This window comes from Centrocercus urophasianus, unplaced genomic scaffold, assembly GCF_019232065.1.
Source record: "Centrocercus urophasianus isolate 14NV4802_14NV808 unplaced genomic scaffold, USGS_Curo_1.0 seq_12, whole genome shotgun sequence".
Classification (NCBI taxonomy): domain Eukaryota; kingdom Metazoa; phylum Chordata; class Aves; order Galliformes; family Phasianidae; genus Centrocercus; species Centrocercus urophasianus.
Window position 1 is genome coordinate 907,571 of NW_024884364.1, and position 12,689 is coordinate 920,259.

The following is a 12,689-nucleotide window of genomic DNA, read 5'->3' on the forward strand; positions in this document are numbered from 1 at the left end:
TGCTAATTTTTCCTAGCTCTCTGTCTTCTCCCTTTCTCTCAAGACCATTCCTTGATTACACCTCTCTACAAATGGCAGGTCAGGGTGATTCTGGCTCAGTCTACTCAATTTCTGGCTACTGCGGTGGAAAAGGAGGAAGACTCTCATTGTCTCTGTGAGAACGGGAGGAAAACAGTGGCTTGGCTGGTGACTCCCAAATCTCTAGGTAAAAGTCAAAGAATGCTGAAAGCTGCAGGAAGGAATTCTCTGTGCTGTTCTCCCATTTTGGTATCTGAAGTTAGAGCAACAGTTTCCTGGAAAATACTGCAGCTGTGTGTGTCATCTGAGGTTATGCGGGACGTAAAGCCTGGTAGACTCCACGGCCGTGTCTAGCACTAAAAGAAACATCATCAAATCTTACTGCCCCTGGGCAACATCTTCTGAAGCTATAGGCATTGCTGGCTGGCTGGCAAGGACATTTTGTCAGCCCCATCCCTCCCAGAGATTAGACAGTTGCCCTATGAGACCCTCACAGTTTGCTTTTGCTGTTGCTGCATGTTGTGGTAGCAGTCACGGTGTGCATGCAGAGTAGCAGACTGCTGAACAGCTTTGGCACCACTATGGTGCTCTTAAGTTCTGGTGAATAAAAGCACCAAAACAGAGTCACCTTTCAATGGCAGTGCAGCTCAGCTGCTCCAGGATTCATTCTGATGTGAATAGCTAAGCTTCCACGGGAAAGAAGCTGGCCCCATCTGCGACGGGCCTCTAGGCTGAAAACTCCCAGGAATGGCAGCAACTCCTGCTGCATGGTGCCGCTAGGCAGGACTGACTGATTTGTTTCCTCCAGGGCTGGTGGAGTTCTTGGTGAGCACTGAGGCCCTGCAGAACCAGCAGCCATGCGGAAACACCGTAGTGGAGACCCCTGAGAAAGGGCGGAAGGACACGGTCATCAGGCAGCTGCTGGTGGAGGTATGCAGGCTGTGGGCAGCAGGCTGCAGTGACTCACAAGCTAGACACATTTAACAGAGCTCGGGGTGATGAGCACACGGTGCCATTGAAACTGTGGTCTTCCATTATACTTGACTAGAATGCACAAAGTCTGCACGTTAACAGCTGTGCAGTGCATCTCCTTCTACTCTCTATTTTAAAACTTCCCCATCCTCTACTGTAAAGACTCCTAGTCCAATTCACCCTTCCCTATATCTGCTTCATGTTACCTCCTATTTCAGGACGCTGTCTTTACAGCTTTACCCAGTAGGTCTGCCCGTCAGCACGTGCTGTCTCTCTGCTAGTCGAGTAGCCAAGCAAACTGCCTGTTATGCTGCGTGTTACACACCTTTGGTCTGGCACCAGGGTGAAGGTGGGGAATTCAAAGTACCTGTGGGAGTTAGATGCCTGTATAAAGGTCCCCCTCCCAAACTCTACATATTAAAACAGTCCGTGAGAACGTGTTACAGTTTTACAGCTTATCTGTTTTCCACGGCTGATACTAGGTGGTATGGAATGAAACATGATGTGGCAGTTAGTTCTGTACAGTTTGTTATAGGAAAATGCTACGTGGATTGTTCCACAATGAATGCCTCCAGTTTAATTTCATGGAAACTACAACAGGCACGAAAGAACAGTAGCACAGCCTGATAGAGCAAATGCTCACCTACGAAATACTGTTTTTCAACATAGTCGCCACCAGTAGCTGTGCATTTTTGCCAGCAATTAAGTGCATGCAGCACTTATAAAAATCTTGCCTGCATTCCACGCTTCAAAAAATCTTGCTGACATGTTAGCACAGTGAGGCGGTGGGTGGCTTGGTCTCCGTAAATGTTCTGCAGGCACCAATGAATGTCAGTGGGTGCGATTTTTTCTGTTCAGATGCACACCATTTCTTCGTACGCCATGACTTCCATGTCAGATGTCATTTTTCACATTGCTTCTCCGTAGTCACGTGTTGCATGGCAGCAAAATGTAATGGAATACTGATGGGAAAATTCAGCCTCTCCTGCCATACCTCCCACATCCTGACATGATAAAATAGGAGGCATTACTTTTGGAGCAGACCCCACGGATTATTATGCCGAGTGCCGTAACTTGACAGCGGTACCTGATGTTCTTTTCTCATGAAACAGCCTCTCGTGCCACTTGCCTGTGTTGCATCAAGTGCGTCACCAGATACCATCGCGCCCATTTCCCCTTTCTATTCTCAACAGATCTTTTTCCTCCAGTGTCTGCAACTTATGATCAATAGCCCTGCAGACGGCTTCTGAGCGGCCCTCTAGGGGTGCTGTGAACTTCTGCTAACAAAAGCACTCGCTGTAATGCTGCAGCCCTTTTGTTACAAGGATGCAGGAGCCTCACTGCATACAGTAGTTGCAGGTCACCCTCGTGATGGTCCTGCAGTGTTGTTGCTCTTCTTTTCCTGTTCTTTCCAATAATTTAGGAGTATGACTGTTTTACTTGCATTGATATTTCAGAGTCCTTTCTCTATATTACAGGGAGTGTTTGTCACTGCCTCTCCTTCTCCTGTTTGTTCACTTTTCACTTACTTGCTCCTCTTTCCTTGTTAGGCATCCCTCTGTCTGTATGCTCAATAATTTCTCACCTCTCTTGTTTTCTTTCATTCCACCCAAGCCTGAAGGAGTTGAGAAGGAAACTGTTCAGAACTCTGTGCTCTGTTTGAAAGGTAAGGCCCTCCCTCCCTGCCCACCATTTGTTTCTGTGTGGGTGATGAGTGGGACATGCCTGGAGGAAGAAGACAGCGCTGCCTCTACCGCTTTCCAGGTTGGCTGATATTTTACAAATATCATTCTACAAGTGGTGATAAGGGGCAATGAGACAAGATGTCGTTCTCTGAGTAAACTGCCATGTTATTCAAACTTCTTCAAAACTTATTCACGCCAGATGTTGCTGGGAGAGTCTTACATGAATGGCTAGTGAATGAGTTCTGTAGTTTGTAAAATACACAAACGGGGAAGTTTGTGCTTGTACCACTTGCATTTTTTTTACGTGAATTCATTTTTCATTATATAGCTTGCAACAATTATTTCTAGTATATTTTAGTAGTACTTGTAGTACTCCTAGTTTCACCAAGGACAAGTCCTGGATGACCAACCCTCTGTGGCCTTCCTATGATGGCACAACTGCCCAGAAAGATGTGGTGTGCGCCCCGTTCCTGGAGACATTCAAGGTCAGCCCAGACCAGACTCTGAGCGACCTGGCAGAGCTGTAGGTGTCCCTGTTTGTTGCAGGGGAGTTGGACTGGACGACCTTTAAAGATCCCTTCCAACTCAGACGCTTGTATGATTGTAGATAATCAGAACAGGACCCTTCACTTGGGGCCCAGAGACATCTTTATGTATAGCAAGGGATGAAGGGAAGAGGAAACTTTTCTGATGTTCCACTGAAGGCCCTGCCCCTTCCTTTAAGCTTGGGTCTACATTGAAGCTGTTTCATCTTGTTTCTCTCAGGAGAGTCTGTGAAAGAGAAGTTTTCTCTGTTGCTTCCCTCAAATGTGGTCCAAGACTCAGGCAGAGCATATTTCTCAGTGCTAGGTGAGTGATCGGCCTGGGAAGGATCTGCTGGGAGAAAGAAACGTGCTGTTTCTGCCCATCTGCATGACTGTGTTCGCCTCCTAGCTCTCACACAGATTCTTCTCCTGGTTCCAAGCACACTTCGTTCCTGCCTTTCCTCTCTTCTGTCTCAAGTGCTTTCCCTTTCAATTCTGTTTCGTTTGTTGCTCTTTCTGCATTTCATTCTGTCCGGGTTTCTCCGCTAGTGATCTATCCGTTGACTTACCACCCTCCTTTTTTTTCATTGTTGTGCTCTGTGTGTCATTCCAGGATTGTTATCAATACAGATTTTTCTGCCAGATATTTCTGCCAGATATTCTGCCATCTCCTCCTTCTGTTTTTCTGTAGATCCCTCTGATTTTGGCAGCTAACGCTGAATTTCATTAATATCCCTCTTGTATTCCCTGTTCCTTAGGCGATCTCATGGGCACCGCCATGCAGAACCTGCACCAGCTACTCCAGATGCCATTTGGTTGTGGCGAACAGAACATGGTCTTGTTTGCACCCAACGTCTATGTCCTGGACTATCTGAACAAGACAGGACAGCTGAGTGAGGAGGTCAAATCCAAGGCCATTGGATACTTAGTGAGCGGTGAGTTGAGCAGGACTTTTGCTTCTGCTCTGAACTTTTTCAGAACTTGTCTGGCTTGTTTCTGTCACATGCTGACCAGATACAGCTTGTCTCTTACTCAGATGGTCTCTTCTGTATGCCAGGGAAGTCTTTCCCATGTCCTTTTTCTATTCTCTGTTTCTTATGCATTCAAGAACCTCGTCATTTCACCCACTTTTCTCTGCTCCTTAACGGAACTGGAATGCAGTGCACCGATACCAGGTGACCTGCTGCAGCGGCTTGTCCATTGCTGTTAATGTGTCTCCTGCCCGCCTTCTGAAGAAAGGCAGATACTGCATCTCTTGCAGTATAAGCAGTATATGGAGGTGGGGTTGTATGTGCTAGGATAGGACTAACCTGTTTCTCTGTTTTGCTGTCGCTGATGAATCTTTTTTTTTTTTTTTTTTTTTTTTAAACTCTGCAGGTTATCAGAGGCAGATGAACTACAAGCACCCAGATGGCTCTTACAGTACCTTTGGACCACGTTACGGCCAACGGGGGAACACCTGGTGAGATTTCAGTGTCATCTGCTCCTCTTCCACATGCTCTCTTTCTCAGCTACGCAGCTATGACAAATACCACCTGATGGTAAATAAGAAATGTAGTTGTAGACCAGTGGACTTTTCAGAGCTGCTGTGGGCCCTGTGCTGCCTCTTAAGTGAGGAAAGAGGCTGCATCAGCCAGTTATGTAGCTGAAGCATCTCCTCCCACCTTGCAGCTACGAGGACTATGATGGACGAGAAAGACAGACAAAAACAAAGTGGGAAAGGAGGGAGAAGGGATTTCACATCCCAAATGAAGAAAGCTGAAGAGTTGCAGTGGCAGCTCTTCCAGAGTAGGATCTGCTGAGAACTGCTGGGAAAAGTATTTTCGTAAAGGACAATAATCCAAAAGCAGTGCTGTATGGTTATCTTCCAAATGCGTTTGTTACCAAACAAAAGACAGCCTGGAGGAGAGGGTGTGTTGCCAGTGTGATTTACTGCAAAGCTCTGAGTTACTCCAGCATGTTGTTACCATGCATTTTCAGCTTTAGGTAAGGGTAAGAATGGATGCTTTCATCACCTTGCTTTTGGACTCTGAAACAGTACTTGTGCCCTGGGAGTAATTGGCCTCTCTACATGCCTAGTTTTTTAGCTTTTTTCCCCGTAACTGCTATGTAAAAGCTCTTCTAGCGTGTTATACTTTATCCACAGTTTTACTGACATCTCTGGGGAATTCTGGGGGGCCCCTGAGACATGGCTATCTGGAGAGAGAGTCCTGCCAGCAGACCATAAGCTTCTGTGGATTGATTCTTTCTTGTTATTCTGATTCTTACTCTCATACAGATGTTGAGCTAATCGGCATGCAATACTCTACCGTTTTCCAAAGACATTTGTTTGGATACACATTAACAACCCGAAGTCCTCAAAAGGGTAGCCTCAATGCAGCAGGATCATAGGGTTATATGGGCCAAGAGGCAGAAAAGAAAGCAAGGCAAGAAGCAGATTCTTTTTTTGGCAGATTCTTTGTGGTGAAGGCGTACTTCGTGTCTGACTAATTGACCTGCAGATCTCCAAGCCGCTTTTCCTTCTTCCAGACAAGTGAAGTGCACATGTGCTCTGTCACCTGGCATGGGCAGCAGGCCTGCACAAGCCCTCTCACTGTTCTGTCTCCCTTACAGGCTCACAGCCTTTGTCCTGAAGTCCTTTGCCCAGGCCCGGTCTTACGTCTTCATAGATGAAAAGCACATCCAGGATGCTTTGATCTGGCTCAGTCAAAATCAGAAGGAGAATGGCTGCTTCCGCAGCTCTGGGATGCTCCTGAACAATGCCATGAAGGTAGCATAGCTGGATCTTAGTGAGGCTGGCACTTGACTCTAAATCAGATGGCTGCAGCTGAGCTTCTTGAGCACACAGGCCCTTGGGGAATTCCCATGTCAATGGCAAGAACTAAAAAGCCAGAGGCCGTTTTGTGTGACTGCCATGACAAGAAGGAGAACAAGGCAATCCATAAACGGCACAATATGAGCATCAGTGGGGAGGACACGAGCTAAGGGGCTACAATACAGAATCAAGTATACCCATAGAAATGGTAGAAAAATGACTTTGAGAAGATGTGTGGAGTAAGCACCTAATTTTACGTTTCCCTGCAGGGTGGAGTGAACAATGAGGTAACACTGACAGCCTACATCACTATTGCACTGCTGGAGATTCCTCTGCCTGTAACTGTATGTGTCACCTGAGTCACAGACGGTACTAACCTGCCCCACTAGCCTCCTATAGATAATTAGGCCCCTTTATATTTTGAAAGAAGAAATTCTATCTGGATATACTTTCTTTCTTTTCAAGTCCAAGATGGACTGACGCTTTTTCTCCACTTTCCTCCCCTGTCCAGTACTGTCTCTTATGCAAACATTTCACTTCATCTTCCCCTAAGTTCATTTCTGGGGTATCTTGCTTTTGCTCATTGTAAAGAGTACTCCGTGGATTCACAGTGAGTTAAATAACATTTAAATTTCAGAAATGACCCAGATAGGTTTTTTACATCTGTAAGAAAAACTCCTTTTGTGTCAGAATTGTACGTGCCTGTTAGACGACCTGTATGGGCTTACTGTGTTGATGCAACGCACCGTCAGGCAGCGAATACTTCCATAGGCAGAAGAATATTGGACCTTGCTTCAAACTTTCAATGCAAAATCACTGAACTGCTCACAAAAATCATTGTAACAAGATATTTCAGAGAAAAGAAAGGTACAGAATAAAGAACACTCTTTGGTTACTCATATGTCACATAAGGAAGCAGACCTGGAGGGAAAGGAAAAGACAGTGGTACAATATATATCAGACAGTGTGCTAGGGTTGTAAAGGGACCGTGGGTACCATACAGTTCCTGTTGTTCTGAGATGGACTTCAGTATGACGTCTTGCTGCCTGGTCTTAGTGTCTCCATCTCCCCAGCACTCGGTGGTGCGCAATGCTCTGTTCTGCCTGGAAACGGCAGGAAATGGGGAAGAAAACCACGTGTACACCAAGGCACTGCTGGCATATGCCTTTGCCCTGGCAGGGAAGGAGGAGAAGAGGAAGGCGTTCCTTGGCTCACTTGAAAAGGAAGCCGTCCAAAAGGGTGAGAGCTCTTGGTGGGACATTGCTTTCTTCCATCCCACAGATCTTACCTCTACCTCTGATAAAATGGCTTTTGTTGGTGGGGAAATGGGAGCATGGAACGGCTTCTGTGGATGGGGAAAGCTGTAGGGAGAGGAAATGCTTGTGCAGTGTGGTTGTGTTTTTGACGGCTCATCGTGGGTGCCCCGTCCTACCCCTCTGTTCTGAGGGATTCGTCTGGAGGCACCCCTCACCATTCCCGTTGGTGATGAACAAAAGGGTGGCTCTGCTAATGCCTCATGTCAGTCTACTCCTCCTGTCATCGCAGGCACTGCTTTAACAAAGTCTTAGCAATGTTTATAGCCGCTCCTTCCTTCCAGCAGACACGCTCAACACAGAACAAAGCTTACCCCTCACAGCGTGAGGGATGATACATCAGAGAAGAGATGGAAGTGCTGAGACAGAATGGGTCATTTCAGAGGTCCTAGCATAAGCACTGAGTCTTCCAGGAAACTGTGTCAAGACTCAGAACCATTCTGGTAAAGTCAGCCTGGATGGTCCGTTTGCCCAAATGTTGTCCAGCAGGGTTGCGAAGGAAGTACCACTTCTCAAAACGGGGCAGTGTGCCAGCCTGGTGTTCTTCTTAGGTCTCTGTCTCCTTTAGGTGTCCAAACGTGTAAATGTGTCTGTCAATCTGGAGTTTAAGTGAAAGTGGCATCCAGGCCCAGGAACCTCGGCACTCTTAGACTAGTTGTAAACACGCATCGAGTGTGGGGCTATCTAACCCTTCCCACTTCATCCTATAGGACAGGTACATGCCAGGGGCTCTCTCCTCCTCGCTGGCAGCAGGTCAGTAACTCCCTTGCAAGAAACTGCTACTAATTCCTTGCTGTCTTCTCTACATGTACCCTGCCTCCTGTGAAGATGGGTCTGTTCACTGGCAGCGGCCTGGGAAAGAGCCAGAGGCTGATCTCCCGTACTACCGCTATAAAGCTCCCTCTGCTGAAGTGGAGATGACAGCCTATGTGCTCCTTGCTCACCTCACCACGCAGCCAGCACCTTCGCAGGAGGAGCTGTCACTCGCATCTCGTATTGCAAAGTGGATCATTGGTCAGCAGAATCCCAACGGAGGCTTCTCCTCCACCCAGGTGAGCAGCAGTTTCCCTCCTGTGGCCTCCCATATCAATATCAGGAGAGTGCCAGAGACCAGGGTGGGAGCGCAGTTAAGGTTAAGCCAAGTGGGGACTGTGGCCCCGCAGTATTAGCATCTGCCGCAGCTACCGAGTTCCCGAGAGGCCAAGGCCAGTATGTCAGGTAGCACCGCAGGGAATGACTGATACGCTGATTAATGACCTGGCTTATTTGAGCCAGTGGGTGAGAATGCTGGTGACACAAATGACACTGCAGTTTGGAGCTCCCGCCATAGTTTGTGTGTGTATGCAGCTGCTGCTTTTCCCCGGGGAGAACAGGTGAAGGCTGCACAGAGCTTCGCCACAGCAAGTTCAGGAGGACACGGGAAGAAAATGGGCGCCTGCAAAGGCTGATCTTTCCCTCTCAGCTTCTCGCTTAAGACCAGAGAAAGTGAAGAATGGAGGAGAGGGTGCCTGCTGACAGCAAAGGGCGGGCTGTGGGAGAACAGGATGTGGGATGGTTAAGAGGGCTAACCTGTCCATGGGTGTCGGGCCTGGCTCTTGCAGGACACAGTTGTGGCTCTGCAAGCCCTCTCCTTGTACGGAGTTTCCACCTATGCCAAGAGCGGAGCAGCTTCCAAAGTGACCCTGCGATCTGGAGGGGACTTCCAGCAAGACTTCCACGTGGACCCCTCAAACCGGCTGCTGCTCCAGCACGTGCCCCTGCCCCAGGTGCCAGGGGAGTACAGCGTAGAGGTGTCTGGCAAGGGATGCGTCTACCTGCAGGTGAGGGTGGTGGGGAAAGTGCTGTCCTGGCAGGGGAGCCCTCTCTCAGGCAGGAGCGAGGGGGAGGGCAGAAGGGATAAGGGAGAGGGGGAGGAGCGCAAGGGAAAGCTCCGGGAGAAGCCGGAGAGGAGCAGAGTTGCGTGGAGAACGGAGCGACAGTGAAAGAGGGAAAGAGCCGTGAGTGCTGGGGAGCTGTGAGAGTGGGGAAGGGGGAGAGCCGGGCAGGCAGACGATGATCTCTTTCAAGCGTTGAGCATGCACACACACAGCTGCTGGCTCTCCCGTAGACAAGCCTGAGGTACAACGTGCAGCCCAAGCAGGAGAGCGCGCCCTTCCTGCTGCATGTACACACGAGACCAGAGACGTGTGAGGACTCCAAGGCTCACAAGGCCTTTGACATAGGCATAAACGTCAGGTAAGTCTGTGTTTGGTTTGAGCCCTCCTGAGTAGCCGAGGGAGCTGGAGGAGGTCTGGTGGTGCAGGGGGAGCCGGTCTGGAAGGGACGGAGCAGCCACCTGGACTGCGAAGTGGGCTGGAAGCAGCCGGGCTGGGAGGAGAGGCTGTGGAGGCAAGAGATGTCCTGTGGGGATAAGCTGTGCAGGGAGCAAAGCGCTGGGCTACTGAGGGGCGGCACAGGTGACCAGGCTGGAGAAGAAGGTGCTGGATTGACAGGAAGTGGTGAGGTGTCAAGTGTTACAGAAAAAGTGGAAGTGCCCCAGCTTTGACATGGCATGCCCTGAATCTCTGTGGCTTGATTCCTTAGTTACGTGGGTGAGCGCAGTGTCTCCAACATGGTGATTATCGATGTGAAAATGCTGTCGGGATTCATCCCTGTCAAGTCCTCAGTGAGGAAGGTAGGAACCCACGTGAATTGCTTGTCTGAGGATATCTGCCCCTTTCATTTTATCACCTGGGCCACATTCAGTTTCTCCTTTATTTTTAAGACACGTTCCAGGTGTCTGTGGCTTACTAGGGGGCTCTAGGATTGACATCGTCTTGATCCTGCCATTGTCATCTACACAGATGATGTGTGTACAGTACTTTTCTTTCCACACCTGGCTGGAAGCCAGTACTACGTGATCCATCTGTGTAAAACAGACTATGTTTGTTTTTTTCTCTTTGGGCAGGTGATGGGTTATCTCTGAGTTCAGATACCTTGCTGAAAACATTGTCCGTGTGTATCACATTCAAAAGCAATACTGGTTTCTTTTTCCTTCTGCTGATCTTACCATATAGTTTATAGCTTGTCTTGTAATTGTTTAAGGCTCAGGTCCCTTTGTGAGGTGTTGAGCAAGTGTGTTGCCCTGGAAAAGAGCAGAGATTATAAGATACTGCAGAACTAGCAAGCCTAAAAGAATGCATTGTCATTGAATCCTCTCTTTGCTGTGTTTGGACCAGTGATCAGTCCCTGCTGGAGCTGCTCAGTATTTAATCTGCCAGGCTGGTGAAGGGGAGACCTGGGGACCATTAATGGCTAATGGTGCACCAGGGAGTCAGTTCCACAACGCAGGCCTAGTCACTGCTGTCAGTACTCCTAGTGCTTTATCCGTAGTGCGTCCCGTCCATGGGGCAGTGAAAACGGCACAGGGGGACCACCCTCAATTCAATAACAATTTGGTCTTCTTTCTTCAGCTGGCACACCACCAAGTCATTGAGCGTACAGAGTTCAGTACCAACCATGTCTTAGTGTATCTGGAAAAGGTGAGTCTCCGTTTGGGGCTAGAATGGGAAAGAAAAACACAAGCCTTGGGGACATTTGGCCACCCAAGGCAAAAGACACGGGTCTCAAAAATGGATCTGATAAAAGTAGGAATGAACTGACTTTTGCTGACCTCAGAATTTACTGGTGCCTTCCTCACAGCCCTCAGCAGGTTTTCCCTCTGGGCCTGCATACGGATCAGCCTACACCTGCCCACCAGACATGAGCTCCCCCAGTGTGGGGAAAGGTCCTGGGGTTTCCCCTTGTCCCTCAGCCAGGCCTGCTGAGGGACACGCTCACACGCACATGCACTCCCAGTGCCCAGGGCACTGCTGGCAGCAAGAGCACTAGTAGGAAGAGTTCAGTGAGGGGACAGCAGGAGAGCCCAGGGCAGACAGAAAGCGGACACTGATCCTCCATCACTTCCTTTTCCCAGCTGAGCAACGTGACCTTGAGCTTCTCCTTCACGGTGGAGCAGGACATCCCTGTGCAGGGCCTGAAGCCAGCTCAGGTGAAGGTGTATGATTACTATGAGACAGGTAAGTGTGGGGCTGAGGGTGTCCCGGTGAGTGACTGTGGGGAGCTGGACTCATGGAGGTGCCTGGGAGCAATGGAAACCCACAGCTGTTCCTGCACTGTCCCTCTGCTTGTCCCTCTGCGTTCCTGGGAGAGGGACCTCTGACAGCCCTGCTCTCTCTCTTCCCTTCTGTTTTTCAGATGAGTTTGCCATACAGGAGTACGGTGCTCCCTGCGCCACAGGTAGGGTACATAGGAGCAAATAGCCTATTGCAAATTATTTTGAATGGAAGTCTTTTGCAAACCTTAGGCTTCCTTTGCCTACAACAAGTCTCTGAGCTTGTCTTTACCATGCCTACAGCAGGCTTGAGTCATACGGTAGTACAGAGGGGGAAAATAATGCTGGGCACCCCGTGTTATATTTCATTTTATTCACTGAGACCGTGAATCTCAGTGCTATCGCCTTAAGTCAGACAGAGGCACTTGTCTTTTCCTGTGTGTGTTTCACATTGTACAAATGAGACCGAAGTCTTCCTTGGGACAGAGCACCATGCTCAACCTCTGCGTATCTACCTTTTCCAAGGCCACTTTCACCATGCTGCAGATACAGAAGTGCATTGAGGAATTGTCTCCCGGCCACCTTGGTGAAATGTTCACATGTCTTCAGTGAATTTCAAGCTTTGCCCTGGGTTCTTTTTTCCAATCCTGTGGGAAATCCATGTGCCACAAGACAACATTTACTCTGATAGCTCATGCCTCTCCTTCCTTCTCTGTAGTATGGATATAATGAACATTCCCAATATGTTGTCCTTCTGCAACGTGGCAATTTTAGGTGTCGTAGGTTCGCAGATTTTAACAGGGTTTAAGCTGACATGGCACAAAAGGGGCTACCACAGAATGCGGAGAAGTCGTCTGGGGTTCTGGTTATTGCTTCACCAGGAATTCTCTCTCACTCTGTCCTTTCCCCACCTCCAGCCAAAGCTGAACAGGGAAATGCCTGAAGAATACATCTGTGCCCTGATGGATCAGCTGACTTGTTTCTGCCCTTAGTAGTCTTCCTTACCTAGTCCTCTACAATGTTACATGTAACCAACACCAAAAGCAAAGCAATACAATAAAAATAAATAAAATCTTGATCCTCCCCATCTGCCTCTGGCCTTATTTTTTTGTTAGCATTTCTCGTGTCTCTTCTCATCCACACTGCAGCAAAGTGCTCTGAGATTTGGATAGAGCCGTCCATGCCAACGCGGTGTTTGGCAAGTCCTTGGGAATACCAGAAGGTAGGCAGCTTTTGGCAGGGAGGAGGCGTGTTGTCACGCTTGCTGGT

General features: G+C 48.7%; 1 protein-coding gene across 2 annotated transcripts in view; it reads left to right on the forward strand.

Moving 5' to 3' along the window:
• A2M (alpha-2-macroglobulin) overlaps window positions 1–12,507 on the forward strand; it is a 28,476-nt gene extending 15,969 nt beyond the window's left edge. Inside the window, exons 20-36 of one of the 2 annotated variants that reach the window (XM_042809644.1) lie at window positions 79–205; window positions 827–948; window positions 2,605–2,656; window positions 3,441–3,524; window positions 3,958–4,134; window positions 4,577–4,661; window positions 5,813–5,969; window positions 6,284–6,358; window positions 7,088–7,253; window positions 8,156–8,379; window positions 8,929–9,147; window positions 9,435–9,562; window positions 9,911–10,001; window positions 10,780–10,848; window positions 11,283–11,385; window positions 11,564–11,605; window positions 12,338–12,507. In XM_042809644.1, coding sequence (XP_042665578.1) covers window positions 79–205; window positions 827–948; window positions 2,605–2,656; window positions 3,441–3,524; window positions 3,958–4,134; window positions 4,577–4,661; window positions 5,813–5,969; window positions 6,284–6,358; window positions 7,088–7,253; window positions 8,156–8,379; window positions 8,929–9,147; window positions 9,435–9,562; window positions 9,911–10,001; window positions 10,780–10,848; window positions 11,283–11,385; window positions 11,564–11,605; window positions 12,338–12,363 — 1,947 coding nt within the window. In that variant the 3' untranslated portion in view covers window positions 12,364–12,507. The other variant, XM_042809643.1, reaches the window with a different exon arrangement.
• Window positions 12,508–12,689: the final 182 nt, after the last annotated feature.